General features: G+C 33.9%; 3 protein-coding genes and 1 long non-coding RNA gene across 8 annotated transcripts; 1 reads left to right on the forward strand and 3 right to left on the reverse strand.

The window, feature by feature from the left end:
• Positions 1 to 1,720: 1,720 nt before the first annotated feature.
• Positions 1,721 to 6,258, reverse strand: LOC146883390 (uncharacterized). 2 transcript variants are annotated; one of them, XR_014985157.1, is made up of 2 exons: positions 4,953 to 6,258; positions 1,721 to 2,768 (listed from the first exon to the last, which is right to left on the reverse strand). It is a non-coding gene; the product is annotated as an uncharacterized LOC146883390 (long non-coding RNA). The 2 variants fall into 2 exon arrangements; XR_014985156.1 differs by lacking the exon at positions 1,721 to 2,768 and adding an exon at positions 3,605 to 3,897.
• On the forward strand, positions 1,895 to 13,971 carry LOC114167670 (inositol-pentakisphosphate 2-kinase-like). Of its 4 annotated transcripts, XM_028052791.2 has the most exons (11): positions 1,895 to 2,453; positions 6,492 to 6,565; positions 6,690 to 6,805; positions 6,895 to 7,104; positions 7,318 to 7,465; positions 7,873 to 7,913; positions 8,093 to 8,203; positions 8,404 to 9,000; positions 10,230 to 10,429; positions 12,002 to 12,129; positions 13,565 to 13,971. In XM_028052791.2, exons 3-9 carry the CDS (start codon positions 6,704 to 6,706, stop codon positions 10,350 to 10,352), a joined length of 1,332 nt encoding a protein of 443 aa, XP_027908592.1. In that variant the 5' UTR covers positions 1,895 to 2,453; positions 6,492 to 6,565; positions 6,690 to 6,703; the 3' UTR covers positions 10,353 to 10,429; positions 12,002 to 12,129; positions 13,565 to 13,971. The 4 variants fall into 4 exon arrangements, with proteins under 4 accessions (XP_027908592.1, XP_085523887.1, XP_085523889.1 ...); XM_085667761.1 differs by lacking the exon at positions 12,002 to 12,129; XM_085667763.1 differs by lacking the exon at positions 10,230 to 10,429.
• Positions 13,743 to 14,709, reverse strand: LOC114167672 (phosphatidylinositol/phosphatidylcholine transfer protein SFH8-like). Its single transcript, XM_028052799.2, has 3 exons — positions 14,385 to 14,709; positions 14,201 to 14,263; positions 13,743 to 14,107 (listed from the first exon to the last, which is right to left on the reverse strand). Exons 1-3 carry the CDS (start codon positions 14,614 to 14,616, stop codon positions 13,974 to 13,976), a joined length of 429 nt encoding a protein of 142 aa, XP_027908600.1. The 5' UTR covers positions 14,617 to 14,709; the 3' UTR covers positions 13,743 to 13,973.
• A 4,978-nt stretch (positions 14,710 to 19,687) lies between these two features.
• On the reverse strand, positions 19,688 to 24,395 carry LOC114165868 (glyoxylate/succinic semialdehyde reductase 1). Its single transcript, XM_028050480.2, has 8 exons — positions 24,135 to 24,395; positions 23,435 to 23,545; positions 23,256 to 23,354; positions 22,406 to 22,507; positions 20,718 to 20,833; positions 20,437 to 20,515; positions 20,181 to 20,351; positions 19,688 to 20,057 (listed from the first exon to the last, which is right to left on the reverse strand). Exons 1-8 carry the CDS (start codon positions 24,237 to 24,239, stop codon positions 19,968 to 19,970), a joined length of 873 nt encoding a protein of 290 aa, XP_027906281.1. The 5' UTR covers positions 24,240 to 24,395; the 3' UTR covers positions 19,688 to 19,967.
• Between the last annotated feature and the right edge of the window lie 2,071 nt (positions 24,396 to 26,466).

The following is a 26,466-nucleotide window of genomic DNA, read 5'->3' on the forward strand; positions in this document are numbered from 1 at the left end:
GTAGTAAATTTTATAAATGTAAATGTAAAATCAATTTAAAGATTTGAGGACTTAGTCTTCCTAAAAGAAATATCGCATAGGATAATGATTTGTGAGGGGAAGAGAAGATTCATAATTATGAACGAAAAATAAGGACAACCAATAATAAATTAGAAAAATAGTGTAGTCATATTGGGATCTTTTCTTTTCATTTATGTTTCCAATCACAATAACATCTCGTTATAACATAGGAAGTTAGGAACTATGTTTTTGTAATGGTGGTGTCCTCAGCGTTAAACTTTCTCAGGTGAGTTTTAATTAGAGTTACCATTTTTTCTTTTATAAATATTGATGAAAATGTTGAGAGAACAACTAAAACACTTCACATTATTCAATTTCATAACAATGAATTTTGCTATGTTGAATCAATACATGGATAGATTTTCTTAATTGTAACAACAATTAGAAAGACTATAGTTTATTTGACGCCATCAAATTATAATTAGAAAAGAATACAACAATGTGTTCATTTGGAAGACATGAAAACCTATTATGCATAGGTTTCATAATTATCCATGTTAAACACTTAACAATCTTGAATACCTTATGTCATAATTTGGTTTATTGCTTTGAAATTTTGGATTGAATGATTATACTATTTTTATGAATATATTTTTTTTAACTTAATGTCATGAAATCTAATATTATGCATGAATATCAAAAGTTTGTAAATAAATCTTTTCTTGTTTTGTTTAGGTCTCGTAACTACTTGTTTAGATACTTCATTGTTTTATCATAAATGTGGAATTCATATTGGTTATGGTTATGGTGGAGACTCACATGTTATTTGAGGACTTTATTCTTCAACATCATATAGTCCTTGGAAGAAATTCACTACAACTAATTAGTTATTAGAACCCTCATAAAAAAAATGTATTTGTAAAGTTATCACGAGGTGTATTTTTACAAATAATGATACCTTAATCTTGCACTTTCTAAAGTAAAATTTTGTAATTATTTTTCTTAATTTAGATTATTATGTTGTGTTTGATAGTAGAGGGTTCAAGCAATTAACATAGTACTTTCATGGCATACATGGTACTGGTTTAGGATGTTAAAATGAGAAATAGGCTCATTCAACTAAAAATGGAGGGGTGAATTGGTTAAATTTGATAAAATTAAGTTCTTTCGTTAAAATGAAAATTTTTTGAAAACTTATTGATGTAATATTCAAGTTGGAGATTTAATGGCCATTTTCATATCAAAAAGATTATTAAAAGAGAGGTGATTAACACAAAATTTTGTATACCTATTCGATTCTTTAAGAATTTACATCCTGTTGTATGATAAGCTTAGTGAAAAATGTACCGAAACAATCAATATTAATTCCTATGCAAAGTACTCAAAGATACAAAACTTTTTTATACAAAACATTTCAAGATCCAAAAGAAAATTTATAAGATTTCAAACATAGTTATTATCGATTAGATACTAAACCTATAATCGATTAAGTGAGACATGATGATTTTTACAAGATCACTTATGCAATCGATAAAATACTAGACGACTGAATATAAAAGATTTATTCTACTAGTTTTCTTCTAATAAAATCAATTAGCTACTTAGCCTAATCTATTAATGCGAAAGATGTCTTATTTTTAAGTTATTTTATTTTATTTTATTAAAGTGGTTATCCGATTAAAAGTAGATTATCTAAATGCTTTATCTAATTTAATTTGAGTTATGAAAAATATATTTATCTTTCCATGCCAATAAGAAAAAGGTTCTTTAACAAAGTTTTACAATTATGACTAACAAATACATAGGACGTAATCAATAATATTCCTTCAAATCTTCCTTTATCCTTAAGGGATCTAACTAGGGGTGACAATACGGGCTGATTCCAACAGGCCAGTTCCTTAGCCCGTTATTAAAGGAACGGGTTGGGTCAGAATTTTCAACCCGTGACCCATTCTAATCCAGCCAATCTGGCCCGTCAATAGGTCGGGCTGCATGACGGGCTAGCCGTAGGCTGGCCTGTAACCCCTGTGTGAAAAAAAAAATTAATGAAAGGCTGACTCGTGTGTGATGAAAGGCTGACCCATGTGTGATGAAAGGCTGGCCCGTAAGATAACTTAAGTTTTCTTTTCTTTGGAGTTTCTTTTCTTTTCCCCCAAATCATTTTTCTCCTTCAGGCCAGACGCACACCACCACGCATCACCGGTCCACCACGCATCACTACGCAACACTACAGACCACTACGCACAGGTGACTGGCGACGACGACGACGTGAGCCATGGAAGAAGACGGCGACGGCGTACAGTGACCCACGAAAGACGAACAACGATCATCACGAAGCGAGCAGCGATCAACGCGAACAACGATCTCTCCCACTTCGCATCTAATCTCCGACGGTGGAAGACAACGACGACGACGTGGTGACCCCATTGGTGGCGACATTGACGGCGACGCAGGTTCGTTCCCAATTTTCAATTTTCGATTCCACTTTGTGCCCTAATTTCTGGTTCTGCTACTACCATGGTGATTTTGAATTTTCGATTCCCCTTCCTGCCCTAATTGTTGTGTTCTTCTGCTACTGCCAATGACATTGAATTATTGTTTGTACTGAATCTGATTGGTCTCTGTTTCTGCTATATATTTTTCGATTCCTCAATTCTGCCATTGTTATATGTTTGGTACCTTAGAATTGGGTAGTGGCACTACGTGCATAGACTCAGATGGGAAAATATTGAGAGTTCGTGGTGGCCTCATTCCTGATGATGACTTCTCTATCGAAACACATATATGAATAGAATTCAGCATCATCAATTATAAGTAAATTGTTGAAACACATATATGTATCAATACAAGTAATATATATATATATATATATATATATATATATATATATATATATATATGTATATATATATATATGTATGTGTATATATGTATGTGTGTATATGTATGTATGTATATATATACATACATACATATATACACATACATATATATATATATATGTATGTGTATATATATATATATATGTATGATCACAGAGAAATTGTGAGAACTGTATGGGAAACTGTCATGCATTATTTTATTTGTAGTTCTGTCAAAAGAAGGAGAAAGCAGAAAGCATCCATGCCCTATGTGCGTATTGGTCTCTGTTTCTGCTATTGGTATTTGTTTTTGCTATTGGTATTGCCATTTTTTTTTTCAAATCACAGGTATACGGGCTGGCCCGTTAGCCCATCACGGGATGGGTCGGGTTGAAGTTTCTGGCCTTTTTTCTCTTAATGGGCTGGCCCGTCCCGGCCTGTTTTCAACGGGCCAAAACGGGCTGGGCTAGCCCGTTTTGACACCCCTAGCCCGCATAAGGCCCGCACAACGCAGGCCGACCCGATCCGACCCGCACATTTTATGCGGGTCACATACTCTGGCCCGCCTGCTTATACGTTGGCCCGCACAGTTTGGACAATTTTTTTTTTACTAAAAAGCATTCTAACCATTTTGAAGCAATCCTGGACATAAAAACAGTGCAGAAAAAACATAAAAACAGTGCAATAACATGATTGTTGGAGTATTATAACAGTGCAATCAACCAAAACCTAGACAAGTGCAATAAACAACATAAAAAACAGTCTATAAAATGAAGTCTTGGAGCATTAAACAAGTGTAACAAACAAGTTCTGGACATCATATGAAGTGCAATAACAACATAAAAGAGTCCATAAAAGTGGTCCTAGAACACGAAAACACCAAACCAACAAAGTTCAAATAAAAAACAGTCCAACATAGAAATCTTCATGGTTGTAGTCTATTGTTCTTCATCTTCCATGCTTATAACATTGGAAGCAACACCGGAGGACCCTTCATTTACCACCACATTTTTGTAACTAATATTTTCTACATCTTCTGCATATATTCAAACCAAAAAAAATAAATAGTAAGTAGGAATGAATCCCACTCTTGCAAAAGTTCATAAACTTTCTTAGACAACTCCAAACTTGTGTGTGTGGGGGGGCATGTGACAAAAGTTAAGAAGTTTGCTATTTAGTTTCCAACTCAAGTCCACAAAATTGGCAGTCAAAGCTATGAATCCCTCAGTGTTAATAGATGTCCACAAATCAGAAGTCAAGCATATCCTACTAGAAATGGAAAGAAGCAGATTTTTAAGAATTAACTTTTCTTTGTCATAGAGTCTCCCAATATCTGCCTTAATAGTGTTTCTACTAACCATAACTGCATAAGGACACAAGTACCTAATCCAATTTATAAGTTCAGGATACTCAACAAATTTATAAGGCAAATTGTGCCTAACAATTAGTTCACACAACAACTGACGGTGTAGTGATTGATCTATTTTCTTTGCCTTCAATTTTCCTTGCATATCTAACATCATTTGACCAATATCTTCAGTTTTGATTTTATCACACTTCATAATATGCCGATTCAAATGTGAAGTTCCATATTTTCTTCCACCACACACAAAAGCTTTGTTGCAACCATTACACTTTGCCTTATCCTTATCCTCCCCAAACTTACTAAAATACCTCCAACAATCAGCTGTGCTAGCCTTATTTCAACTTTTATCAATCTCAATCGTTTCAGACTGTTTTTCGGTATCATCTTCTTCAATTTCATTTTCACAAAGAGGTATGTTAACATCATCCTTATCAGCCAATCTTGTTTCTAAATTAATCTAATTCAATTTCCTGATACAATACACACATTACCAAACCAAATCAGCAGCATCCAACAATTGAGCAAGGGCAAGGGCAACACACAACAACAGCGAAATGAACACACATTTCAAGCAGTAACAATGTAAAGCAACACACACTTCAAACGAACCCAATTCAATTTCAATAGCAAACCACTTGAGCAATAAACACTAATTCAGCATCAATACAAGCTATTGCAGATTCATAGAAAGCAACAAAAATGAAATCGAAGGGAAGACTCAAAACCTGTGTGATTGTTGGTGCGGTGATGATCGTGAATGGCTTGCGGTGCGGTGACCACCGTGAATCGTGAAAGTGGTCGAGGAGAGCCACTACTACGCCGCGGTAGCCGGGAATCAACAAAGGGGTGGAGGTGCTCGTGAATCGTGAAAGGGATGGAGGAGCTTTTGCGTTGCGCTGTGAATCGTGAAAGGGATGGAAGGAGAAGCTCCTGCGCTGCGCCGCGGTGGCCGTGAATCATGAAAGGGATGGAGGGAGAAGCTTCTGCGCTGCGCTGCGGTGGGCGTGACTCGTGAAAGGGTGGAGGGGTGCGCTCCTGTGGCTTGCGGTGCAGTGGTCGTCGTCGATGGGAGGAGACCGTTCGGCGGCAGCGGCGTTGGCTGTGATTGGGTTGGTCAGCGACGTGAATTGGATGGATGCATTGTGCGCTCAAGGAACTGATTGCGTTTTTAGGGCAAAAGAAAGTAAGGAAAGGGGCGGAATGTTTTTGCTTTACGGGGTTTGCTTTGCTTGGTTTCTCACTCTCACTCAGCAACAACAGCACATAAGTGCATGTGCAATAACTTAAGTTTATGCGGGCCGCGGGCCAATCGGTGTGGGCCGCGGGCCGGGCTAGATCGTGTTTGTGGGTTCAATTTCCAGGCTTCTCCCACATAATTTGACATAATTTGTGCGAGCTTGCGGGCAGGTCCGTCAGGTCCGGTTCTAATTGCCACCCTTATATTATATGATCGACATGCACTGGAGTATGTTTTGAAACATTGAGGCTTCCACTTTGAGACTGAAGTGGGACAATGTTGCATTACTTGTTTAATCTAATCAAGTCTTTTTATTTATTAATAAAATAATTTATATTCAAATATATCACAATTTCATTTTAATTTTTTTTTAAACTTTTTCTTTTAGAATGTTAAAATAATTAGTATTAAAAAAAATTTAATCCTATTCTTTTAAAGATTTAAAAAGTTTTGTTCAACTCGTTTATATTTTCACATGGTCACATCGTTAACCATTGCAAATAAGAAATTATTAAATACTCTGAAATTATTAGACTATAATCATCATATTTTTTTGGTGGACAACATCATCTTAGGCTTATTTATAAAACTATATTTAAGTTAACGGTGTTGGTTTTAACTTATAAAGAAATTAAATTTATTGTTTTTTTTTTTTTGGAGAAGATTATCGAAAACGTGTCTTAAATTAATTTGTCTTTAACTTGATGGAATTCAAAGAAATTATTAATTAGTCTTGCGCAAATGTTTAGAGAAACCATTGCAATTGAAGATGGTGGTGATTGAACATGTAACTATCAACGGTACGTAGTGACTCCCAAGTAGTGAGGCTAATTTTAGTGGGTTGATTTCAAGTGATTACTAAATAAATTATAACTTTATTTTTTTAAAGGAATCTATAATTGAATTATAAAAAGTTTTAGACCAAGTAATGTTGAAAGGTTGACATCCGGTAAAAATAATAATTCTGTTAGACTGAAGTACATCCATTTCCAATATATGTTTCTAAGAAAACAAAATAATATTGCAGTCGAATCACGTCAGAATTACAACAAATGAAGGATTTGAGCCGCAATTACTAGAGCTGGACACAGTGGCCAACAGGTTTTTGTTTTTTGTTTCTCAGTGCATTCTAGTTGTTAGGTATTTGAATTTTTCCTATGATTGATTTGGAGTGTCTTGATAGTGTTCGATGAAATGCTTCACTCATAATCGTTCGTTTTCTTAGGCAAAGGCTGTTTGATGGAGGTCATTTTACAGGAAGAGGACGCAGGTAAGTGGGTTTACCGGGGCGAAGGAGCTGCTAATCTTGTTCTTGCATACACCGGATCGTTTCCTACGTTTGTACGTTCCTCAATTCTTTTGTTTTAATTGAAATGTATCATAATGGAAGCTTGATCAATGGTACATTGGTAATGGTATTGATGTTGCAGATTGGGAAAGTGATGCGCATTCGTAAGGCTCCGAGGAGTGGCGCTGAGGTCATGACTATGAGGAGCCCCTCTGCCTTGACTGCGCATGAACGTCTGCTTTGGAAAGACGTTCACGAACTCATTTCATCGCCGGACAATGAGATTGCTAACCAACACTTTGTCCACCACGTTATGAAGCCATTGCTTGGTTCCAAATTTGTTGATGCCGGGGTATGTGTTGAGTTGTGTTGCCCCCCGAATCCCCAACATTCTATTGTGATTGATTTTGTTATTGGTAAATGTACTACTCAGCGATTTTTGATAGTTCGTTAATTAATAAATCATCCATGCCACCTTTGTGTATAGTGCGGAAGATCTTATATGAGATTAATGGTTAGTGATTATGATCTCTGACTCTCACTTATCCTTCGTTACTTTGTTTAGATGCTTGTGGGGGTGACGAGGGAATTTCTTGAATCGATTGAAAAGAAAGTTATCTATCAACGTCCTGCTTGGAGAGTTGATAATGCACTGGTCGACATGCATCGTGATTCTGTGCTTCTCTTGTCTGATCATTCACTCTTCACTCACGGTATTGAGATGCCTTTGAGAACTTGCTTCAGTTCAAAGAATAATTGTTACCCTATGTGCATGTGGAATTCTGGAGTATGTAGTTGCTGTGGACGCTATGTTTCTTTCAGTTAACCTTTTATAGCACTACGCTGAGAAATCATCCATCCAAATGTGCACCATGAAAGCAAGATAGAAGTAAGGGAGGGCAGGTTTCAGGGTTGAACGGGAGATATGCTACTAATCGTTTCAGTATTCTATAGTAATGCTTAGTACACTTCCAACAAGAAAACCACAATCTCTAGTCTCTTTCCTATTTGGTGTTATCCCTTGTAATATTAATTTAGTAAACACATCCAAATTTTCTTATTTCACATCGCTTCTGCTAAACATTTGAAAGTTCTGTTGCAAGCTCTCTGTTTATTTCAGGTAATCTAGGATCGAGCCCCTGCATATCTGTTGAGATAAAGGTACGCTCTCTATAGTGTCATATATTATTATTCTTTGGTGTCAAAATTTCTCCGCCTTCTCAATATTAGACAACAACTTAGTTTAAACTTTAAAATTTTAAATTAAGTATCAAACTTGTTCCTCCTTGCTCTCTCTTTTGCTTGTTGTTAACATTTTAAGTGTTGTTCTGAACAAGTAGCCCAAATGGGGATTTCTTCCTCTTTCAAGATACATATCTGAAGAAACTGCTGTCAAAAGGACCATAACTCGCTTTCAAATGCACCAAGTTCTAAAATTGCAGCAAGGAGAGGTACCCATGCACAAAATTTTGCCTTTATTGGTGATTCTGTTTCTGCGTAGTGCATACTTCTTCCAGTGGTGATATCATGTAGTCTCAGAGTCATTATTTAATCTATTGTTCTGTTGATGGATGTTATTATAATTTCAGTTAAACATACATTATTTTTTTAACCTTTAAATTTTAAACAGTTTTATCCAATATGTTTGCAGATATCTTTGCTAAGTGAATACAATCCACTTGATCTATTCTCTGGATCAAAGGAAATAACTTTTAAAGCTATCAAGGATCTCTTCACTTCACCTCAAAATAATTTCCGTGTATTTATGAACGGCTCTCTCATATTTGGTGGTCTGGGAGGCGGTGCCGAAAATACTAACATTTGTATTGCTAAAGCATTTGAAGATGCACTTGAGTCTGTCATTCAATCTGACGATGGTCTGCGTACAGAGAACTTGCTTACTCTTGTTACTGAGGCTGTGCAAACATCAGGAGTTGTTGATCGGCTTCTAGAGGTTCAGAAGCTTGATAATGTTGACATAGAAGGAGCCATCCATGCATATTATGATGTTAGTCATCAACAGTGCATGGTATGTAGTCAATTGAATGCAGAACAACAGAAAAGGTATACCTCTTTACATTCGGCTTCGTTGGATGAAAGCTTGAGAATTGTAAAGGACTTTCTAGTAGCAGCAACTGCAAAAGACTGCAGCTTTATGATATGTTTTAGACCAAGGAAAGAGGGGGATACTGGATCTGTATGTGATAACGTGTATCTTCAGTCAACTAACCAAACCTTTGAATTCAAGGTAGGCAGCCCTTCACATTTTTATTATTTATTTATTTTTATAAGATAGACAGTGCATTGCATGATTCATTTGAGAATGATGATTTTTTTGTGCAAAATAGAATAAAAAGAGTTTAAATACAGTGAAATGTTGAACCATTCTAGAATGGATCAGTGGTGAATGACAAAGTGATAAAGAAATAAATAATATATTCGAGGAAAATAATAAATATACTAATTCTTTTCAAAAACTAAATGAAAAAACAATTAAATAAAACACTACAATTAAAAAAGAAAGTCTGAATTTCTTATGCCTTACTCATACTCTACCAAATAAAGGATGTCTCTGAAAGAAAAACATCAGATTGAAATATTTTATTTTCAATTGTTTCCAAGAGAAACTCGCTGATCACAGTGAGAAATCAAACAAAAATTACATCCACGGGACTGAAATGTTGTGTTCAACCGTTGTTTTGATATACTGTTTCACCAAAAGCATCCTTATAGAGCATATTACTATTGATAATAAATCACTCAAGAATATTCATAAACTCCAATGAAGTGGAAGAACTAGAATGAGATGGTAATGGAATAATTGAAATAGGAAAAAAGATTTGGGTTTTTTGATTTTAGTTTTTTATTTAATGTTTAGTTTAATCTTTTAAAATTAGTATATTTAGTGTTTAATCCTTAATTTGTAATTTATTTATTTTATTTTAATGTGGCACTTCATAATTTACTGCTCTGGAGTGAGTGGACATCCTATTGTATTTAAACTAAAATAGTTGTTTGGCATAAACTTATCGCAAAAGGTATCTAAAATTACAAAAAAAAAATAGAGGCTATAGAATGATATCTGTAATGCTTTACTGAATTCCTAACAGATGCTAAAGGAAAAAAATCCTTCCAAAGGTTTCCCTGTTACAACTGAGAATGAATTTTCAATGCTAAAAAATCTGAATACTGTCTTTAGTGTCATTTTTTATTGAACGAAAATTTGTGTCTGCTCTCATGAAGTACTAAAACCTAAAGCACATCAGTTCAAAATGGGGCTTTTAATGTGTATGCACAGACCATATCTTGTGAATGACTTGATCACGCTCACGATTTCATGTCTTATGAAGCCAGTTTGAATTTCTGCTTCCCTTAGCCACAATTATAATGATTGTATTATGTTTATCTTTATAAAACAATATGTATGATGCTTGTTACAATTATATTTTCTTTCAAATTCTATTTGATCTATATTAGGTGTATTTCATTGACTTGGATCTGAAGCGAATGAGTAAAATGGAAGAATATTATGAATTAGATAAGAAGATAGTGAGCTGCTACAAAGAAATGTCGAAAATGGACCATGGAAGAGATTTATGAACTTGCAAACATAACAAATTGCGTACCTAGATTTAGCAGTCTCTGTTATATAGGTAATACTTGGGAAGATTGCATTGGTAAGTATTTGCAATTTGTAATTATTATTTATCCTTCAGAAGGTTTTTTGTATGCAAATCTTAAGTTTGGAAACTTATAGTGTGCTTCATATAATGGTTCAATGTGGCTTTACTTTCAATTTCCTTATGATGAACATGTTGAATTGATTTGTGAAAGCTTTTATGTTAATACATATTAGACTCTTGGCTCCTTTATTATTTCTAAAATGTCTATATATATTTTTTCTACACACACGGAGGCACTAGATAAATTATAAATGCATTTGGTCCAGTTCATGTCTGTTTTTATTTGTACATATTGTTGAAACTGGGAAAGTGATATGTCAATATTCTATTCATTGGAAAATTATTGATAGAACTGAAATTTGATTTGTCTTTGTTGTTAAAATATGAATGCACTGGTAAAATGCTGGGTGAAACACTTGTTAGTTGTAGCTGAACTTATGCTTCATTTCCATTTTCTTTACTTGAGTGATACAGGGGCGGTTAGGTTGGCCTCTTTGCTGTAAAATTAACTGGTATACAATTTAACCTGTATTCTTTTTTAGGCTCCAAGTGGAAAGTTGTAGTCTGTGCAGTAATGCACTCCAAGTAATGTTTAATCAGTTATCTTGATGCAAGTACTTGATATGCATAGCGACATCCTTTTCTCAGAATATTGAAACTCAGTTATCTTTTTAATAGAAAGTGTTAGGGAAATTAACAATGCTGTGATTTATTGAAATTGTACTATACCTCTGGCCTTTTTATGGCCTGAAGTAACCAATCTTAGAAGGACACACTAATAAGCACCCAAGCACATGGAGAACTCATCCTAAAAACCTAGCTATTAAAGAGAGAGAACCAAACACTTAAATATTTCATTGAGCATCTCATACTAATCGATGTGAGACTTAGACAATCATATTACAGTCCCTATCAGATGCATGGTGCAATGTGTTTATTGGGTAGGTATCACAGTGTAACATGTTTCGTAATTAAGAGAGGTTACGGTAAACATAACACACGATTGTGTTGTGTGAAATTTCAACAAGTGTAACTGTAATTTACCAAAAGTGCTGTTATGGTCCGCCACGTAGACTTGTCATGCCAGATAATTAGCTCCGTGGTTTGATAATCTTTAGAAGCTGTACAGCTGATTATATTTAGTTATTTAAAGTTCATTTGATCCTCAAATTCTGAGGCAGTGTGTATGCAAGTTCGTAGGAGATTTAGCTTATGAAAAAATTTCGTAGGAGATCTAATACATTGAGAAATAAAAAGTTTTTCCTTATTATTAATCTTTATTGAGGCATTTGTTAATTTGTTCTGATAAACCATCTAGTTTTGGCCGTTAGTTTTTGACCAAAATGTATATATTAAACTTGTAGATTTCAATTACTTTTACTTGTTAAATTAATTTTTCCGGATTTTATTTGTTTCAAATTTTAGATTCAAGTAAAGAAAAAATGTTGTTCTACCTGCTAATTCATTTGATAATTTTTTTCCACAATAATACATTAACACTCAGAACACCTGTTTTTGCTTTGCAAATATCTTATCTCTAACTTTGCAATGTAATGTTGTAAACAGTACTCAGAAAGTCTATGTTATAGACAGTGGTTTCAGCTCAGTTCTGGTTTTTCGTTTGGTCAGCCTAGTTTGGTCGTGGCCTGACTGATGATCTCTGTGTCTACATTGAGCTCACGAGCCATTTCAAGGTTTTCCCTTCTCATTCTTTTCCTTGTTTTTTGTCTCTAATTCCAGTAGTTACAAAGGATTTGTGTTGGTTGGATTACCAGAAGTGGTCATGCTTTCACCAGCATGCTGACACATTCCAATCAAATGACTTTCATAACCAATTTTGACCACAATAATTTTTATTTTAAATTTACTTCATGACATATTTAAATAGCACACTAAAGCACCACTATAGCCGCAGTGCTGCAACTGAACACTACAAGGGTTGCCGTAATGAAGCAGTTTAGAGTAGCGGCTGTAGTGGACCAAATAGGGGCCCCAGTGGCACTATGGGTTGATTCCAAAAAGCCCCTTAAACAAAGACATTAGAGCTTTTTTGGGGGTTATTTTTGTGATCTCAATCCTCAAAAATGAAAATTGCAGCTGTAACAGTTGTGAAAATGGTAAATAAAGCTCGGATTTTGAAGATGATGTTGAAAAAGAAATTTAGGGCTTTTTTGGGGTGCTATTTTTGTTAGTGTTTACTTGTTTGACATCCTTGACATTTTATTGATGATTTGAGCCTTTTTAATTAATTAGAATTTATATGCCTACATACACACCCTTTGTAAATTATATAGAAACTTTCAAAATAGTGGTTACCCACTAGCTTGCTATAGCGTTTTTGGACCCGGGTACACATTGCTATTTGGGATTTGAAACATTGTTTCAAGACTTCATTTTCTTTACAAACTACAACTTTGAAGAGTACTCCTTATGGAATATTGATATATCATAAACCATGGATAGAACCATTTTGCTTTTTGATATTAGAAACTCACCCCATCTTAAATTAAATGTATGCATTTTTGTTTTTCACCGATTACAAGATATGTGTTTTGGGGAGGGCATTTGGGGTATATAGGATGGGTTTGATTGTCATATGTTGTGATTTGTTAATTGTTGAAAATTTGTTTACTGAACCCAGGAATCTGGGTGGAACCGAATAATTGTTGTGAATATTAACTGGAGCTTGTTTTTGTGAATTTAGTTTCTGCATTTTTTTCGCCGGGGAGGGTACATATAGGTCGGACACTATCCGATTATCATTTATTACTGGTTGTTTAGTTCCCTATTAGCATTTCCGCTGCCACTTAAGTTTCCAGCCTAACTTGTACAGTGGAACTTGATGAACAAGACGTATAAAATCTTGATTTTTGTTTCTGCAAGTGCTTTTCTTACATATTAATTATAAACTCCTAAATGGTGTCTAATTTTCATGTCATGGATGGATGGTACCCTACTTTCGCATTGTAGCACTCTTACTATGTGGAAAGTATTTCTTCACTTCTAAAGTCATTTATCCTTAAGGACACGCTCAAGTACTATTTACGATTTGCTTATTTTTGGTTTAGACTTTCTCTGCTTTTGGTTAGAAAGTACCAACATATCTGACGGGCTTATTATGTACTGCAGAAGTCTAGCGTCAGTAGAACTGCTCCGTTCAAGGTGCAGGCAAAAGCAACTTGTAAAAGCATGATTGCGTCCTCAACTTGTACGTAATCATGGTGACTGTGACTGAAGAACCCGATGCAATGAAGATCATCATGATCCGAAAATTAACAGGAGTTGAGTACAAACGTTCTCAGATAAAAGATGATGGATGAGATAAAAGTTGAATTCATGTCAGAGATCCGATGTAATATAGTAGTTACTGTTTCATTATGTAATTAACTCAGTCTAATCGGTGTTGTACCATTATCAATCTTTCTGCCAAGCAAAATATTGCTTATGTTCGTGCACTGTGATTTTTTTATTCTAACATGATGTCATGAAAATTTATTTGGAAAATGACAGAAATACAAACCAACGTTTCCCTGCAATTTTATACATCATTGCCCGTCAATTGGTTCTCCTCATATAATGTATATATTTGTGGAGGGAGAGAAGTATGATACTGAAACCACCCATCGAACAACTCGACCATGCACGTTGTCTTCTTTACCAGCAAACCTTTCTCTGCATTTCAAACAGATAGAACACACTTTTAAGAGTCCCCATACACCATAACTAGAACTTCATCTAAACAAGATGCAAACATCATCGACTTGCCTTGAATTTCTCTCTTTCTTGATTGTCTATGTGTGCCATAAGTTCTTCTTGTTTTATCAAAGCCTCGTATAAAGCATGTTCACAAAGTTAAACACACCAGTTATAGATATACACAAAATTGTTGAACATGATGCCACACACATACACCAAAAGTTTAAAAAGTGATTCAGAAATGGATATAAACCTTTTTTTGTGGCTATCAACTCTGCTTCCAATGCATCCACACGATAAACTGCAGCATTGAGCAGCTCCTCTTTCTCGTATGGCATCACATTAGGCTTTGACTGCAGCATGTCAACTTTCTCTTCAAGCTCCCCGAGGCGTTTTAAGGTAGATGAGGAAAGTTTTGTCGTTGTGAATCCGGGAGCACGTAAAGGAGGACGAGATTCCTCCTTATTTGTTGAACCAACAGCCATGTTAAGAACATTTGAGGCAGAACCAGATTCTGAGTGCCGTATTCCCTTCGTCACACGAATTACTATTGAACGAGCAAAAGTATACAGGGCCAAAATGATGCCAGCTGTAACACTCAGGAGATTCTTCACATTTCAGTACTCGATAGAAAAAAAAAATTCAGCAATCAAATCCAAGTAACATTGTTTATTTCACATGCAAAAATTAAAGTAGTTAGACGTATTTTTAGAGCCGTCAAAACGGATCATCCGATCCAATCCAGCTCGGTCTATGACGAGTTAACCACTTAGTAGGTAAACTTAATTCGACTCACTTCCGAATAGTAAGTAGTAAAGTACAGATTCAATGAACGCGGAAAATGTGAAGAAAAAGAATACCAAGCAGAAATTTGTGAAGGGTGGTTATTGAAATTTTTATAGCCTATAAAAGAGGCAAGTTGGTAATAAGTAACTATTACTTTCGGTACAAGCATTTATTTAGAGTTTTTCTTCTTTTTTCATTTCTGCTTAAGCTTTATATATCACAACAACCAAGAGAAATGATAAACTCACCATAACTTGAATTTATTTTTATCTAATTACTCTATTTATTCATCCCAACCTGTCACAAATTTAAACTTTTCTTTTTTTTGGGGGGCACTTTCATGCTTCAAAATGCCTTAAGACTTCATTCTGAAACATGCTACATTCAAATCACAATCTACATCTACACACGTAATAAAATGTTACTAATGTCTTAACGTGACGTAAAGCAGTTTCTAATTAGATTTTCTTGTTTCCAGGCCATGACTGAGGAGCCTGTTGAATCTTCAAACGCGAACCAAACCAATTTAGGAAACAATAAAGTATTAGTGTGAATAATAAAAATATTGTGTACATATTTGAAATTTTGTTAGGAACTGTAATTATTTCAAAAATTACAATCATTCAGACAATATAAAAGGAAAATATTGTGTCAGATTTTATACCAAATTAAGAGATCCCCTCTCTTTGGAGACCAATAAAAGAAATACCAAATCTTCTGCAAATACAAATAAGTAACATGAGGATTCCAATAATGTAAAGATATCAGCATATAAACTTTAAGGAAGAATAATCCCAAATCATTGAAGGACCCTATCTATATTGGGTAATAAAGGTCCAATTCATAGATTAATTATAAGAGAAAAATCAAGCATGACATGACACTCCTTAATTTTGGCATAATCATGATAAAAAGGTTGTCACTCCTTAATTTTGGCATAATCATGATAAAAAGGAATAACTAAATATAAATAAGAACCCTTCGACCCATGAAGAGACACAATACAACACTAATCACAATCCAGTACATTTCTGCTATTGGTATTGCCATTTTTTTTTTCAAATCACATGTATACGGACTGGCCCGTTAGCCTGTTAACTCGTTACCGGACGGGCTGGGCTGAAATTTCTGATCTTTTTTCTCTTAACGGACTGGTCCATCCCGACCCGTTTTCAATGGACCAAAAACGGGTCAGACTGGCCCGTTTTGTCACTCCTAGATCTAACATAAGATTTAGAGTTATAATAGTTAACATAGTTCTCACAAGTTTTTTTTTTCATTATTTTTTTTTCTTTAGTTCATTCTTTGTAGACATTTTTTTATGATATATTTTTTAAAACTGACAATTTTAATATAGGAAACTTACTTTCTCAACTTCAAATTCCTGAAAAAACTACATCTTTTTTTTTCTAAATTTTTAGACATCTTTGTAGACATCTTTCTTTAGTCCCCTATTTTTTTTTTTAAATTAATACTTAAATATAATTTTAGTCTGATTAAAATATTTTGTTTCTTTAACATAATAATTGAAATCACTGTTGTACATCCTTATAAACATGTGAATGTTAATTTAAGTCTTTCTAAAACAAAATTCTTATATTTTCGTTAATCGAAAATTTCAAATAACCATGTAATTCCTATATTCACTTCAAGTAGTCAAATAACATTTTGTTTTGTGAATTTTAATTATTTTTTTTTACTAATCACAAGCTTACAATATTAATTTGAAGTGTTCTCTCACATAGCTGAATCAGTGATGAGTGTTGTTGACGAGTAAAAGTGAAATAATTGTTTCATATAATTTGTTAACGTGCATGATGATGCAGGAAGATAATAGATAATGGAGCCAAATAGTTTTCCAAGCGAATTCAACATTAATTTGAATTTATTATTTTAGTTTCCAAAAATTATTGGTCAAGAATTTTAACATCGTTTATAAACATAAACTTTTTCATGTATTCAAAATAAAAGAAAAATATTCAATATACTAGTTTTGCTCGTTATAGTATTAGTCTAATCTCAATTTCATTTCACTTTTTTTAAGTTATCAACGTTGGCTCGTCATTTTCTGGCTCGTCTTCTCTAATTTAAATTTTCTATAACATGCAAACTCTATTATTCAATGATATAAAATAGCCTCTAACTGACTAACAGAGCAACTTTCAAGATGAAGAAAGTGATCATATAATTAGTTGAAGGAAAGAACAAGGAAAAAGAGATCAAAACGAGACTTCGAGCAAAGAGTAAATCCAAAGATGAGAAATTCAAACTACATTAACTATTAAAATAATTTAAAAACAATTTCCACCTCCCAACATTCTAATATAATGTGTTATATTTAATTTAAGGGTTAAATATGGTTTTGGTCTCTCAAGTTTCGGTTAAATTTGGAATTAGTCCATTTTCAAAAATTTTGACCAATTTAGTCCCCCATCTCTAAAAATGCGTGAATTTCGTTCTTTTAATCAAATTTTGTTAAGTTTATCTGACGTTTCAAGCGCATTTCATGATAGTATTTGAATTGTTTATACCGTTTGCCACATTTTCGTTTCAATGTTAACTCAAATATTATCATAAAATGTGTTTAAAATGACAAATAAACTTAACAAAATTAGGTCAGAAGGACTAAATCCACGTATTTCTAAAGATGAATAACTAAATTAGTATAAAGTTTCGAAGAGAGACTAATTTCAAAATTCACTGAAACTTGAGAGACCAAAAACATATTTAACCCTTAATTTTAGGGGTGGACATGAATTGAATTTTTAATGATTTAATCCACATCCATTTTAGATCCAAATAATTGGATTAGATTTTCAATCCAAATCCATTTTTTCAGCAAAACAAGTTTGGATTTTCTTAAAATCCATATCCAAATATTTGGATCAAGATTTAAATCCAATCCAAATATTTGGATCAAATTCAAAATCCAGAATCCATTTTTTATAAAAGAAAATTTAAATTGAATTTTCTAAAACTTGTGTCTTTAAAACCAACACCACTCAACCTATTCAGGTCGTCGAGCTCGCTCGGCCTATCAAGGTCTCGAGCTTGCTCAGTCCGTATAGGTCGTGGGGCACGACCTGTCTGAATCGTTAGGTCGGTCCGGCCTAGGCCATCCAGGTCTTTGGGCTCGCCTGGCCCATTTTGGCATCGAGTCTGTCCGGTTCGTACGGGTCGTCTGGCACAATTCGTCCGAGTCGTCAGGGCAACTCAACATGTCTGGGTCGTCGGGTCAACTCAGCCTGTCCGGGTCATCGAGCCTGCTCGATCCATCAGGGTCGTCGGGCCCGCTCGGTCCATCAGGGTCGTCGGGCCCGCTCGATCCATCAGGGTTGTCGGGCCTGCTCGAACCATCAGGGTCGTCAGGTCTGCCCAGTCTGTATAGGTCGTCGGGCACGACCCGTCCGAGTCATTGGGATGACCTATCCCAGCCCATCTGAGACTTTGGGCCCGCCTGGCTTGTTCAGGTCTTCAGGCTCGCCTGACCCATTCGGGTCATCGACCTCAACTGGCCCGTTCAGGTCTTTGGGTCCACTTGGCTCGTTCTGGTCATCGGGTCTGCTTGGCCCGTTCAGGTCTTTGGGTTCGTCTGACCCGTTCGGGTCATCTGGCCCGCTTGACCCATTCTAGTCTTCAGGCCCGCTTGACTCATTCAGGTCATCGGGCCCGCCTGACCCGTTTAAGTCTTTGGGCCCGCCTGACTCGTTCGGGTCTTCGGACCCGCTTGGGCCGTTTGGGTCTTTGGGTCTGTTTGGGTCATGATGTCCGCTTGGTTCGAGTTTGTCGGGCTTGCCTAGCCCGTTCATGTCTTTAGGCATGCGAAACCTGTTCTGGTAGTTGGGCCCGTCCGTACAGGTCATCAAGTAAGGTCCGTCCGAGTCTGAATTTAGCCTAGTCTATCTCAACCTTTAGCCTAACCCAACTAAAAATTTAAATTGAAAATTTGGATTAGATTTTTTGGATTATCCATATTTGAAAATCTTGATTTATAGAATGGATATTTAATCCATAAAATATATAAAAAGTAGATTAGGTTGAAATCCAGATCCATTAAAATGAATTTTAAATGGATTGGATGGAAGTAAAAGTGGATTGGATCAAGAAAATTAGATTTTTTCTCACCCCTACTTAATTTAATAATAAATTGATTGAGTTCTGTAGTTAAAAGTAATTTTTCTAGGTTTAATTAAGTTTTAACAAGAAATTTTCAATGAACTTCCTATTTTGAATTTTAATGAATTTAAGAATTTTCAATTGAATTCCTAATAAATTGAGTTTTAATTGAGTTATTAGTAAATTGAGTTTTGAAGGCAATTATACATTTCAATTGAATCTAGCTCATTAATTTTTCTATTAACTTTGTGATGCAACTATTGGGTGAAGTGACCTTAACCGAGTGACATAATTATTCTTTTGTCTCATTACCCTGTACAGTTATCGTCACATGTAAATTTATAAAATTTTATAATTTCATGATTTTATAATTTTGGTGAAATACTTTTAAAGTAGAGTTATCCTTATTTTTGCTAAATTTCGATTTCAACCTTGTTTTTGTATTAGAATTGGTTAATCGATGTATGTTCGTTCCAATATGAGCCGTTGTTTACATTTAAACTGAAATTCAGACACTTCTCTGCATCATATATAATAACAAAAACGGTCTGTATTATCTCATCTGTATAAAACAACTACCACTCCTTCACCCAAATGCAATTCAGCACCATCCAATATGACTCACACATCACAAATCTAACAAATAACTGAAGATGAACAGGGAAAAAAGTGTTCATAAGATACACATGCAACCCATTCCAAACCACTCACTTAAACTGAAACGTTAATGTAAGTGAACAGTTGCAATGAGTTGAACTTACATTCTTTTTCACACATTAAGGCTTGTTTTTTTGCCATGGTGTCAAAATTTTAAAAGGTTCATTTATTTCAACTAGATTCTACAATAATGACCAATGCTCAAACATATATTTTAGAAGGTTCACATCACACTGTTGACCAGAGGGTGGCTTAATCACTTGAGAAACTTATGCAGTCAAGATGAATGATGAGGAGCTTTGTAAGTCTCATGAACTGCTGAAAAATCATGGTCTCCCAACCCCATGCTTCTGGCCTTCTTGAAAGCCTACAAAAACAGGGTTTTTTAGACATGATAGTCTTTAAACATAAAAGCATAATATAGAAAATAAAAGGGTTGCATCTCTCATTTTTTTTTTTTTTTGCCACAAAAAGAAAAAAATAGTTTTACCTCATTTGCTGCAGCTGCTATTGGCATTGATACAGCATTTTCATCTCCAAGAGCAAGAGCTAACCTCATGTCCTTCTGCTGGTGTTTCAGGGGAAAAGCTGGGGAGTAACTATTTTGAAGCATTGTAGGTCCTTTCAATTTAAACATGCCGTTACTTATGGCACCAAGATCCTGCACACAAAAAATTACCCAATTGTTGTTTAAAATGGCACTAAAAAAAGGTAGCAATAAAATCTCCGTGGTTGAAATTATTTACCAGCACATCAAGAAGTGTTGCAGGGCTCAAACCACTTCTTTCAGCTAGTGTGAGTCCCTCAGAGAAAGCATTCATCACACTGTAATGGAGAATAACTAATTTACAGAACAAGACAGAAAAAATGGACATGCAATCCATTTGGCTTGCAGCCAAAGAAGGAATACTAATAGTATAATGTGGATGATTATTTCTTGTTAGCTGATTCATAAAATACTGCAATCCCCCCTATCCACTCCAAATTAAAAATGATAGAGCCAGGAAAAGGGGGAAGAAAATATTACCTGCCCATTATCATGTTAACAACAAGTTTCATTTTTGCACCATTTCCAACATCACCCAAAAAGAAAGACTTCTTCCCCAGTATGTCAAATGCTGGAAGTGCTTCATCATACAATGCCTGCATGTCAAAAGAATCAACGACTTTAATGTACAGAAATATGCACAATGCATATTAATTTTCTTGTATTTTCCTCAGTATGGAGCAGTTTAGTACAAGGAATCTGAATGAGAGCACTTTCACACAGACTTGAATATGAGGAAATGTGAATATTGTTTTCCGATTATTAGATACAGCTTTGAACTATTCTAGAATTATGGACATCAAATCAAAGAATAAATCTAATTAAACCTGAACAAAAACAAATATTTCACAAACTGCATATTTCACACATGTCACAGCTCCCAACACACACGATATCAACAAAGCCTAACGTCAAAATTACACACCCAACTTCAACAGACATCTGACAACATAGTAATGCTTTCTTTGCCGAGAACACTTTTCTCTTTCTCTTTTAGTTTTTGGCTTGACTCAACGGGCTTGAAGTCTGATTTGTAGGGTTATTCACACGTTCAATGAAGGGCTCATACGATGAAGAAGGCATTAAACATTTAATTTACAAAATTCTATCAGGACATTCCCAGACAGAAAATACATGGCCTAACCTTCATAATAAATTTAGAAAAGGTTAACTGTGGTTGCTCCTTCGCTTAACTAGCATCAATAGTGCAGAACATACACATTTCTCCTAACAGATGACTATTTCCAATGGCCAGCACAACACTTAAATTATCAATGGGAGAGAAAAGGCCCAAAAGATAAAAAGAGTACCAATGTCCTACTAACATTAAATTGTGAGACAACTTGCTTTATTTTTAGTCTCCATTTAAATTGCTGCAATAATTACAAGGGTTCTAACCCATCAAAAGCAATATTCTTATTTTAATTGTACACATGTTACACAAGATGATGAACACAGGCAATAACTTGAGATCTGGAATAGGAAGTCAGTGGGTTCAAAACCTAGAAACAGTCTCCTTGATGGGGTAAAACTGCATTGGTCACCCTTTATATGTTACATAAATTGAGGGCACCAGACACATCTGTCTTGCAACCTTGCTTACTTCTCCATTTTTCTCTCTCTCTTTATAATAACTTTGTTTTATGTTAAGATCATGACTAACCTTCGTGAAAAAAAAGGATGTTTTACCCATCTATAATAACTCCTTTGCAACAGAAATTTATGGAATAGTTGGTTCACAACAATTTCCTTTGCTTATGCATTTTCAAAATTTAGTAGCCAGTCTGAATACCAATAAGCAAAAGATGTTTCCACAATTTGAAGATATTACCTTCACATTATTGCCATCGGATTGCATTTTACAACACTAAAATATTGCTTAAATAACTCAAATATACATCAATTTATTTTGTTTTGGGAAATCAACAGAGTACTCCAGGAGAACACTGATTATCAATATACATTCATTAAAAGGTTTTGAGGGCATTAACGGGTCGCTGATATATCTTATGCATCCTATACTCTGAAAACATCCAGTCATGCAAACATGTCATTTGATGCAGAGAAGAGGCATCTGAATAGTTCAACACCCTCGCATAGTTAAAGGAAAAACAGAGAAGCTTGCGAAGAATATTTATCAACAATTATAGAATAACATTTAGAAATACCTTGTCCCCAGCGGCTAGTATAACCAGTTGGCCATCTTCTGCAGGCTTCTTGCTACCCGAAACAGGAGCTTCAAGGAAGTAACCACCTTTTTCTTTGATTGCCTGTTGAAATAAGGTCTGTAAATAGCAACTTGCCTATGGTTTTCTTTCCATTCGAAAGGTTTAGTAGGTAAAATGTGAAGTACCATCTTATGCATATAGTATGAACTGACAGAGATAATATACTACAATAACCTAAGTCATGCATATAGCACAAGGACAAATAGAACGAAGCTTATATTTATTTATTTAGGGGTTGCAGATGTTAAAACGTTCTACAGCAAGAATCTGCAAATAATGTAATATATTGCATTCCTATTCACATTTATACGGTTGGGAAAGCTTAACTTCATATATCAACTATTCCTCGTCCAAAAATAAATCAGTACTACTGACTTCCCAGCTAATTTAACTTCCTTTATACAGGAATTTTGAAAGCCCAAATACAAAATAATGACAATATTAACAAACTTACAATTAGATAAAAACTTTCGATGCATGAATCATGATACTAAAAAAGAAGACTCCACAAAGAAAACTGCAAACTAAATTACATCAGGGATAATAGAATACAGAACAAAAATGATATCACTTTTCACACAAAATACCCTGAGCAATATGAAAAATGAAGCCATGCAACATTACTAATTGCAACCTCTCTTTAACAACAAGAGTCTCTAAATTTTGGAGAAGTAGACAGATTACAATTTACACAAATCAAAAGAAAAATATATCTCAAACAGAGAAAAGAAAACGGGATGAATTTCAAATGAAGGGAAAATAAATCTTAACATCAGCTGGGTATACCAACCTCAGATATCTTGGAGGATGTATCAGCATCAACAGTTGACATGTCAATGTAACCTTTTCCATTAATATGATCAAGAACACCATCTTTATCAAACACAACCTAGAAAGTCACCACAAACAGAATTCAAATAAGAGCTAAAAAAGAAGTTACTAGTCAAAATAATATTCACAACAACTGACCGATAAAGCAGCGGAAGGATCAGATAACATTGCAATTGTATACTTGCATTTCTTGACTACAGTTGCTGGCGTTTCTCCAACAGAAGCACCATATTGCACAAGTTCTTCACACTACAATCAGAAGTTGCTAAGTCAACACATATATTGAGAGCTCTATAGTTAATAAACACTGTAATTTGCTGACTACAAAGTATATCTAAACTGAAACTCATGTCTGAAGGTAAACTAAGGAATCCAATAAAAGAATTAAAAATTGAGATTACTTACTTAAGTGGATGTGTTGTAATATCAACAGTTAATTTTCTCAACAAAAGATGAGATTACTTACTTAACCCTTATTTTAGAGAGCCAAATCCATGTCATAAAGTGTTAAACGGAATACACAATTTTCTGAAGTCACTTGTCTGACATCATCTATAAGAAAACATATAAATTTGCTATGCTGCATTCCAAAACGCCAGGAGTAATACCTCAGCTCATAACTTTCTGTGCGACTTGAAGTATGGTTATTAACTATGTGAGAAGAAACTATGCTACGGAACCCCAAATTAAAATTACACAAAAAAAAAAATCACAAACTTATATTAACCACAATAATCAACCAGTATTATAGAAAGAAATCATTACAAGAACAAACACAAACGTAACAGTAAAAGAAAAAACTAAAACTTGAAAAAGTTAGTGGAATGTGTATTGAGACCTTGGAGAGGGTTCTGTTCCAAACAGTGACTTTGAAGCCATGGCGTAGCAAGTTGGTTGCCATAGCCTTGCCCATTATCCCCAAACCTAAGAACCCAACCTCCATCTCTTTCTCTCTCTTCTGATTTCTCACTCTCACTCACCACTCTTTTCTTTCTCCCAACTTCTCAGGAAAGCGACTTCCTTTACCATAAGAATTATCGGTATCACTTATAAACAACACCTTTTTTGTTTATAATCTCACTCTATCACTAATGCTATGTAAATATTTAAAGTCTTTTAATTTATAAATCCTGGGAATTTTTTCTGTGGAAACACATACATGCGCGTGTTATTTTTTTTCTTTAATAAACATGTATTATATGGCGTGTGGTAGGAACAAATTATAAAATAATTTTTGTTCAAAATAAATATAAATATAAATAATTTGTATTTTTTTTATTAGATAAATAATATTTTATTATAAATATTTAAAAAATATTTTTTAAAAAGATTATATATATATATATATTATAAATAATTATTTAAATTAAAAAATGGTTACTAAAGAGTAAAATTAAAAATAATATATATAAATATAAAAAGTAAATATCTTTTATATAATATATATTAATCTAATTAAATATTATTTTTTAAGTGATGGATGATTATACAATTAATATTTGTCAAAAAATAAAGGAATTGTCTCTCATCTCTTATGTTTTAGAGAGGTGTTTTCTAAACTCTAAATTCTTTTATCTGTAATTATAGGTGTGTTTATTTTAGTGATTGAGTCGATCCCTCTTTTGAGGTATTAACAATTAGATGTACAGTCTTTTGATATGAACCAATATAAATATTATGTGCAAATATTCTTTTTTCCTACTTTCTTTAATTATATAAAGTTACATTAAAAAAAATTTAATTAAACAATATATTTTGGAAATTTTTTTTGAAGTATTAATTTTTAGGTATAATTACTGATTTGGTACCCCAACTTTTTGTTAAGTTCAATTTGGTACCTCTACTTTTGGTTTGTTCAATTTAGTACCCCAATTATCTAAAAATATTCAATTTGGTCTTCTTCGTTAAGTTGGAGTTAACACTGTGTCCGTACAGGACATGTGTCAAGCCATAGAATTTTTATTTTTTTTAAAAAAAATAGTTTTTTAATTTGTTTTTTAATTTTAATTTTTTTTCAAAAAAATTATAAAATGCCATGTGTCAGTTTACTATCGTGCCACGTGGCAGCTTACAATCATGACACGTGGCAATGATAATAGTTGTATTTTATTTAGTCCTCTATTTAAATTTTTGGTTCAATTTAGTACCCCAATTTTTTAAAATGATCCAATTTTGTCCTTTCCAATTTGAGACCAAATTAGTAACTAAGTTTAATTATAACTTATATATACATGTTAAAATAATTGTTTTGAATTTATACATCAAATCACTACACCAAAATATTCAAATTATTTTATTTTTTACAAGTGTAAAAAATTTCATGTGTAAAAAATTACAAAGGTAAAAAATGTAAAAAATAAAATAATTTAAGTATTTAGGTGAAATGATTTGATGTATATACTAGAAAAAATTATTGTAACATGTATATATAAGTTGTAATTAAGCTTATTTACTAATTTGGTCTCAAATTGGAGAGGACGAAATTGGATCATTTTAAAAAGTTTGGGTACTAAATTCAATCAAAAATTTAAATAAAAGACTAAATTGAATACAACTATTATCACTGCCATGTGTCATGATTGTAAGCTGCCACGTGGCACGATGGTAAACTGACACGTGATAGTTTTTAAATTTTTTGAAAAAAAAATAATTTTTTAAAAAAAAATAATAATTTAAAAAAAATATTCACGGCTTGACATGTGTCCTGTACAGATACGATGTTAACTCCAACTTAACGGAGATGACCAGATTAAATCTTTTTAGATAATTGGGTACTAAATTGAACAAATCAAAAGTATAGGTACCAAATTGAAGTTAACGAAAAAGTTGGATACCAAATCAGTAATTATACATAATTTTTATTATGAAACAAATTCACCCCTCTTGGTCTTTGTTCATACTCGAACATTCTACTGTAAGATTTTGAAACTAGAGACAAAGGCAATTTATAATATACAAGTGGATGCAAATTTCACCTTACAAATCTATTTTGTAAAATGAGTTAGGCTTAAAATTCATTTCTTAACAAAACCCTTACTCAAAACAAGGACGACGAGTCCTTGGCGAAAGTTACGTTAAGAAGAACTTGCTCCTCAAAGACTTTAAGAGAATTTCAATGTCAATTTCAACTCATATGGGCCAATGCAAGTCTGAAACATCAAATTGAAAGG

Source organism: Vigna unguiculata, chromosome 10 (assembly GCF_037176805.1).
Source record: "Vigna unguiculata cultivar grain cowpea cultivar isolate G323 ecotype 2 chromosome 10, ASM3717680v1, whole genome shotgun sequence".
NCBI lineage: Eukaryota > Viridiplantae > Streptophyta > Magnoliopsida > Fabales > Fabaceae > Vigna > Vigna unguiculata.

Bases quoted from the DNA above. Each gene is read 5' to 3' on its own strand.
- LOC114165868 (XM_028050480.2), bottom strand. From the start codon at position 24,239: ATGGAGGTTGGGTTCTTAGGTTTGGGGATAATGGGCAAGGCTATGGCA. The intron at 22,508-23,255 runs GTTGGTATACCC...TTATTTCAACAG, and splicing joins CATCCTCCAAGATATCTGAG to GCAATCAAAGAAAAAGGTGG. The intron at 20,352-20,436 runs GTAAATAATTTC...TTTTGTGTGCAG, and splicing joins CAACACTTCTTGATGTGCTG to GATCTTGGTGCCATAAGTAA.
- LOC114167672 (XM_028052799.2), bottom strand. From the start codon at position 14,616: ATGGCTGTTGGTTCAACAAATAAGGAGGAATCTCGTCCTCCTTTACGT. The intron at 14,264-14,384 runs GTTTATATCCAT...GCTTTATACGAG, and splicing joins GTTGATAGCCACAAAAAAAG to GCTTTGATAAAACAAGAAGA. The intron at 14,108-14,200 runs GCAAGTCGATGA...TTTGAAATGCAG, and splicing joins AAGAAAGAGAGAAATTCAAG to AGAAAGGTTTGCTGGTAAAG.
- LOC114167670 (XM_028052791.2), top strand. From the start codon at position 6,704: ATGGAGGTCATTTTACAGGAAGAGGACGCAGGTAAGTGGGTTTACCGG. The intron at 6,806-6,894 runs GTACGTTCCTCA...TTGATGTTGCAG, and splicing joins CCGGATCGTTTCCTACGTTT to ATTGGGAAAGTGATGCGCAT. The intron at 8,204-8,403 runs GTACCCATGCAC...ATATGTTTGCAG, and splicing joins TAAAATTGCAGCAAGGAGAG to ATATCTTTGCTAAGTGAATA.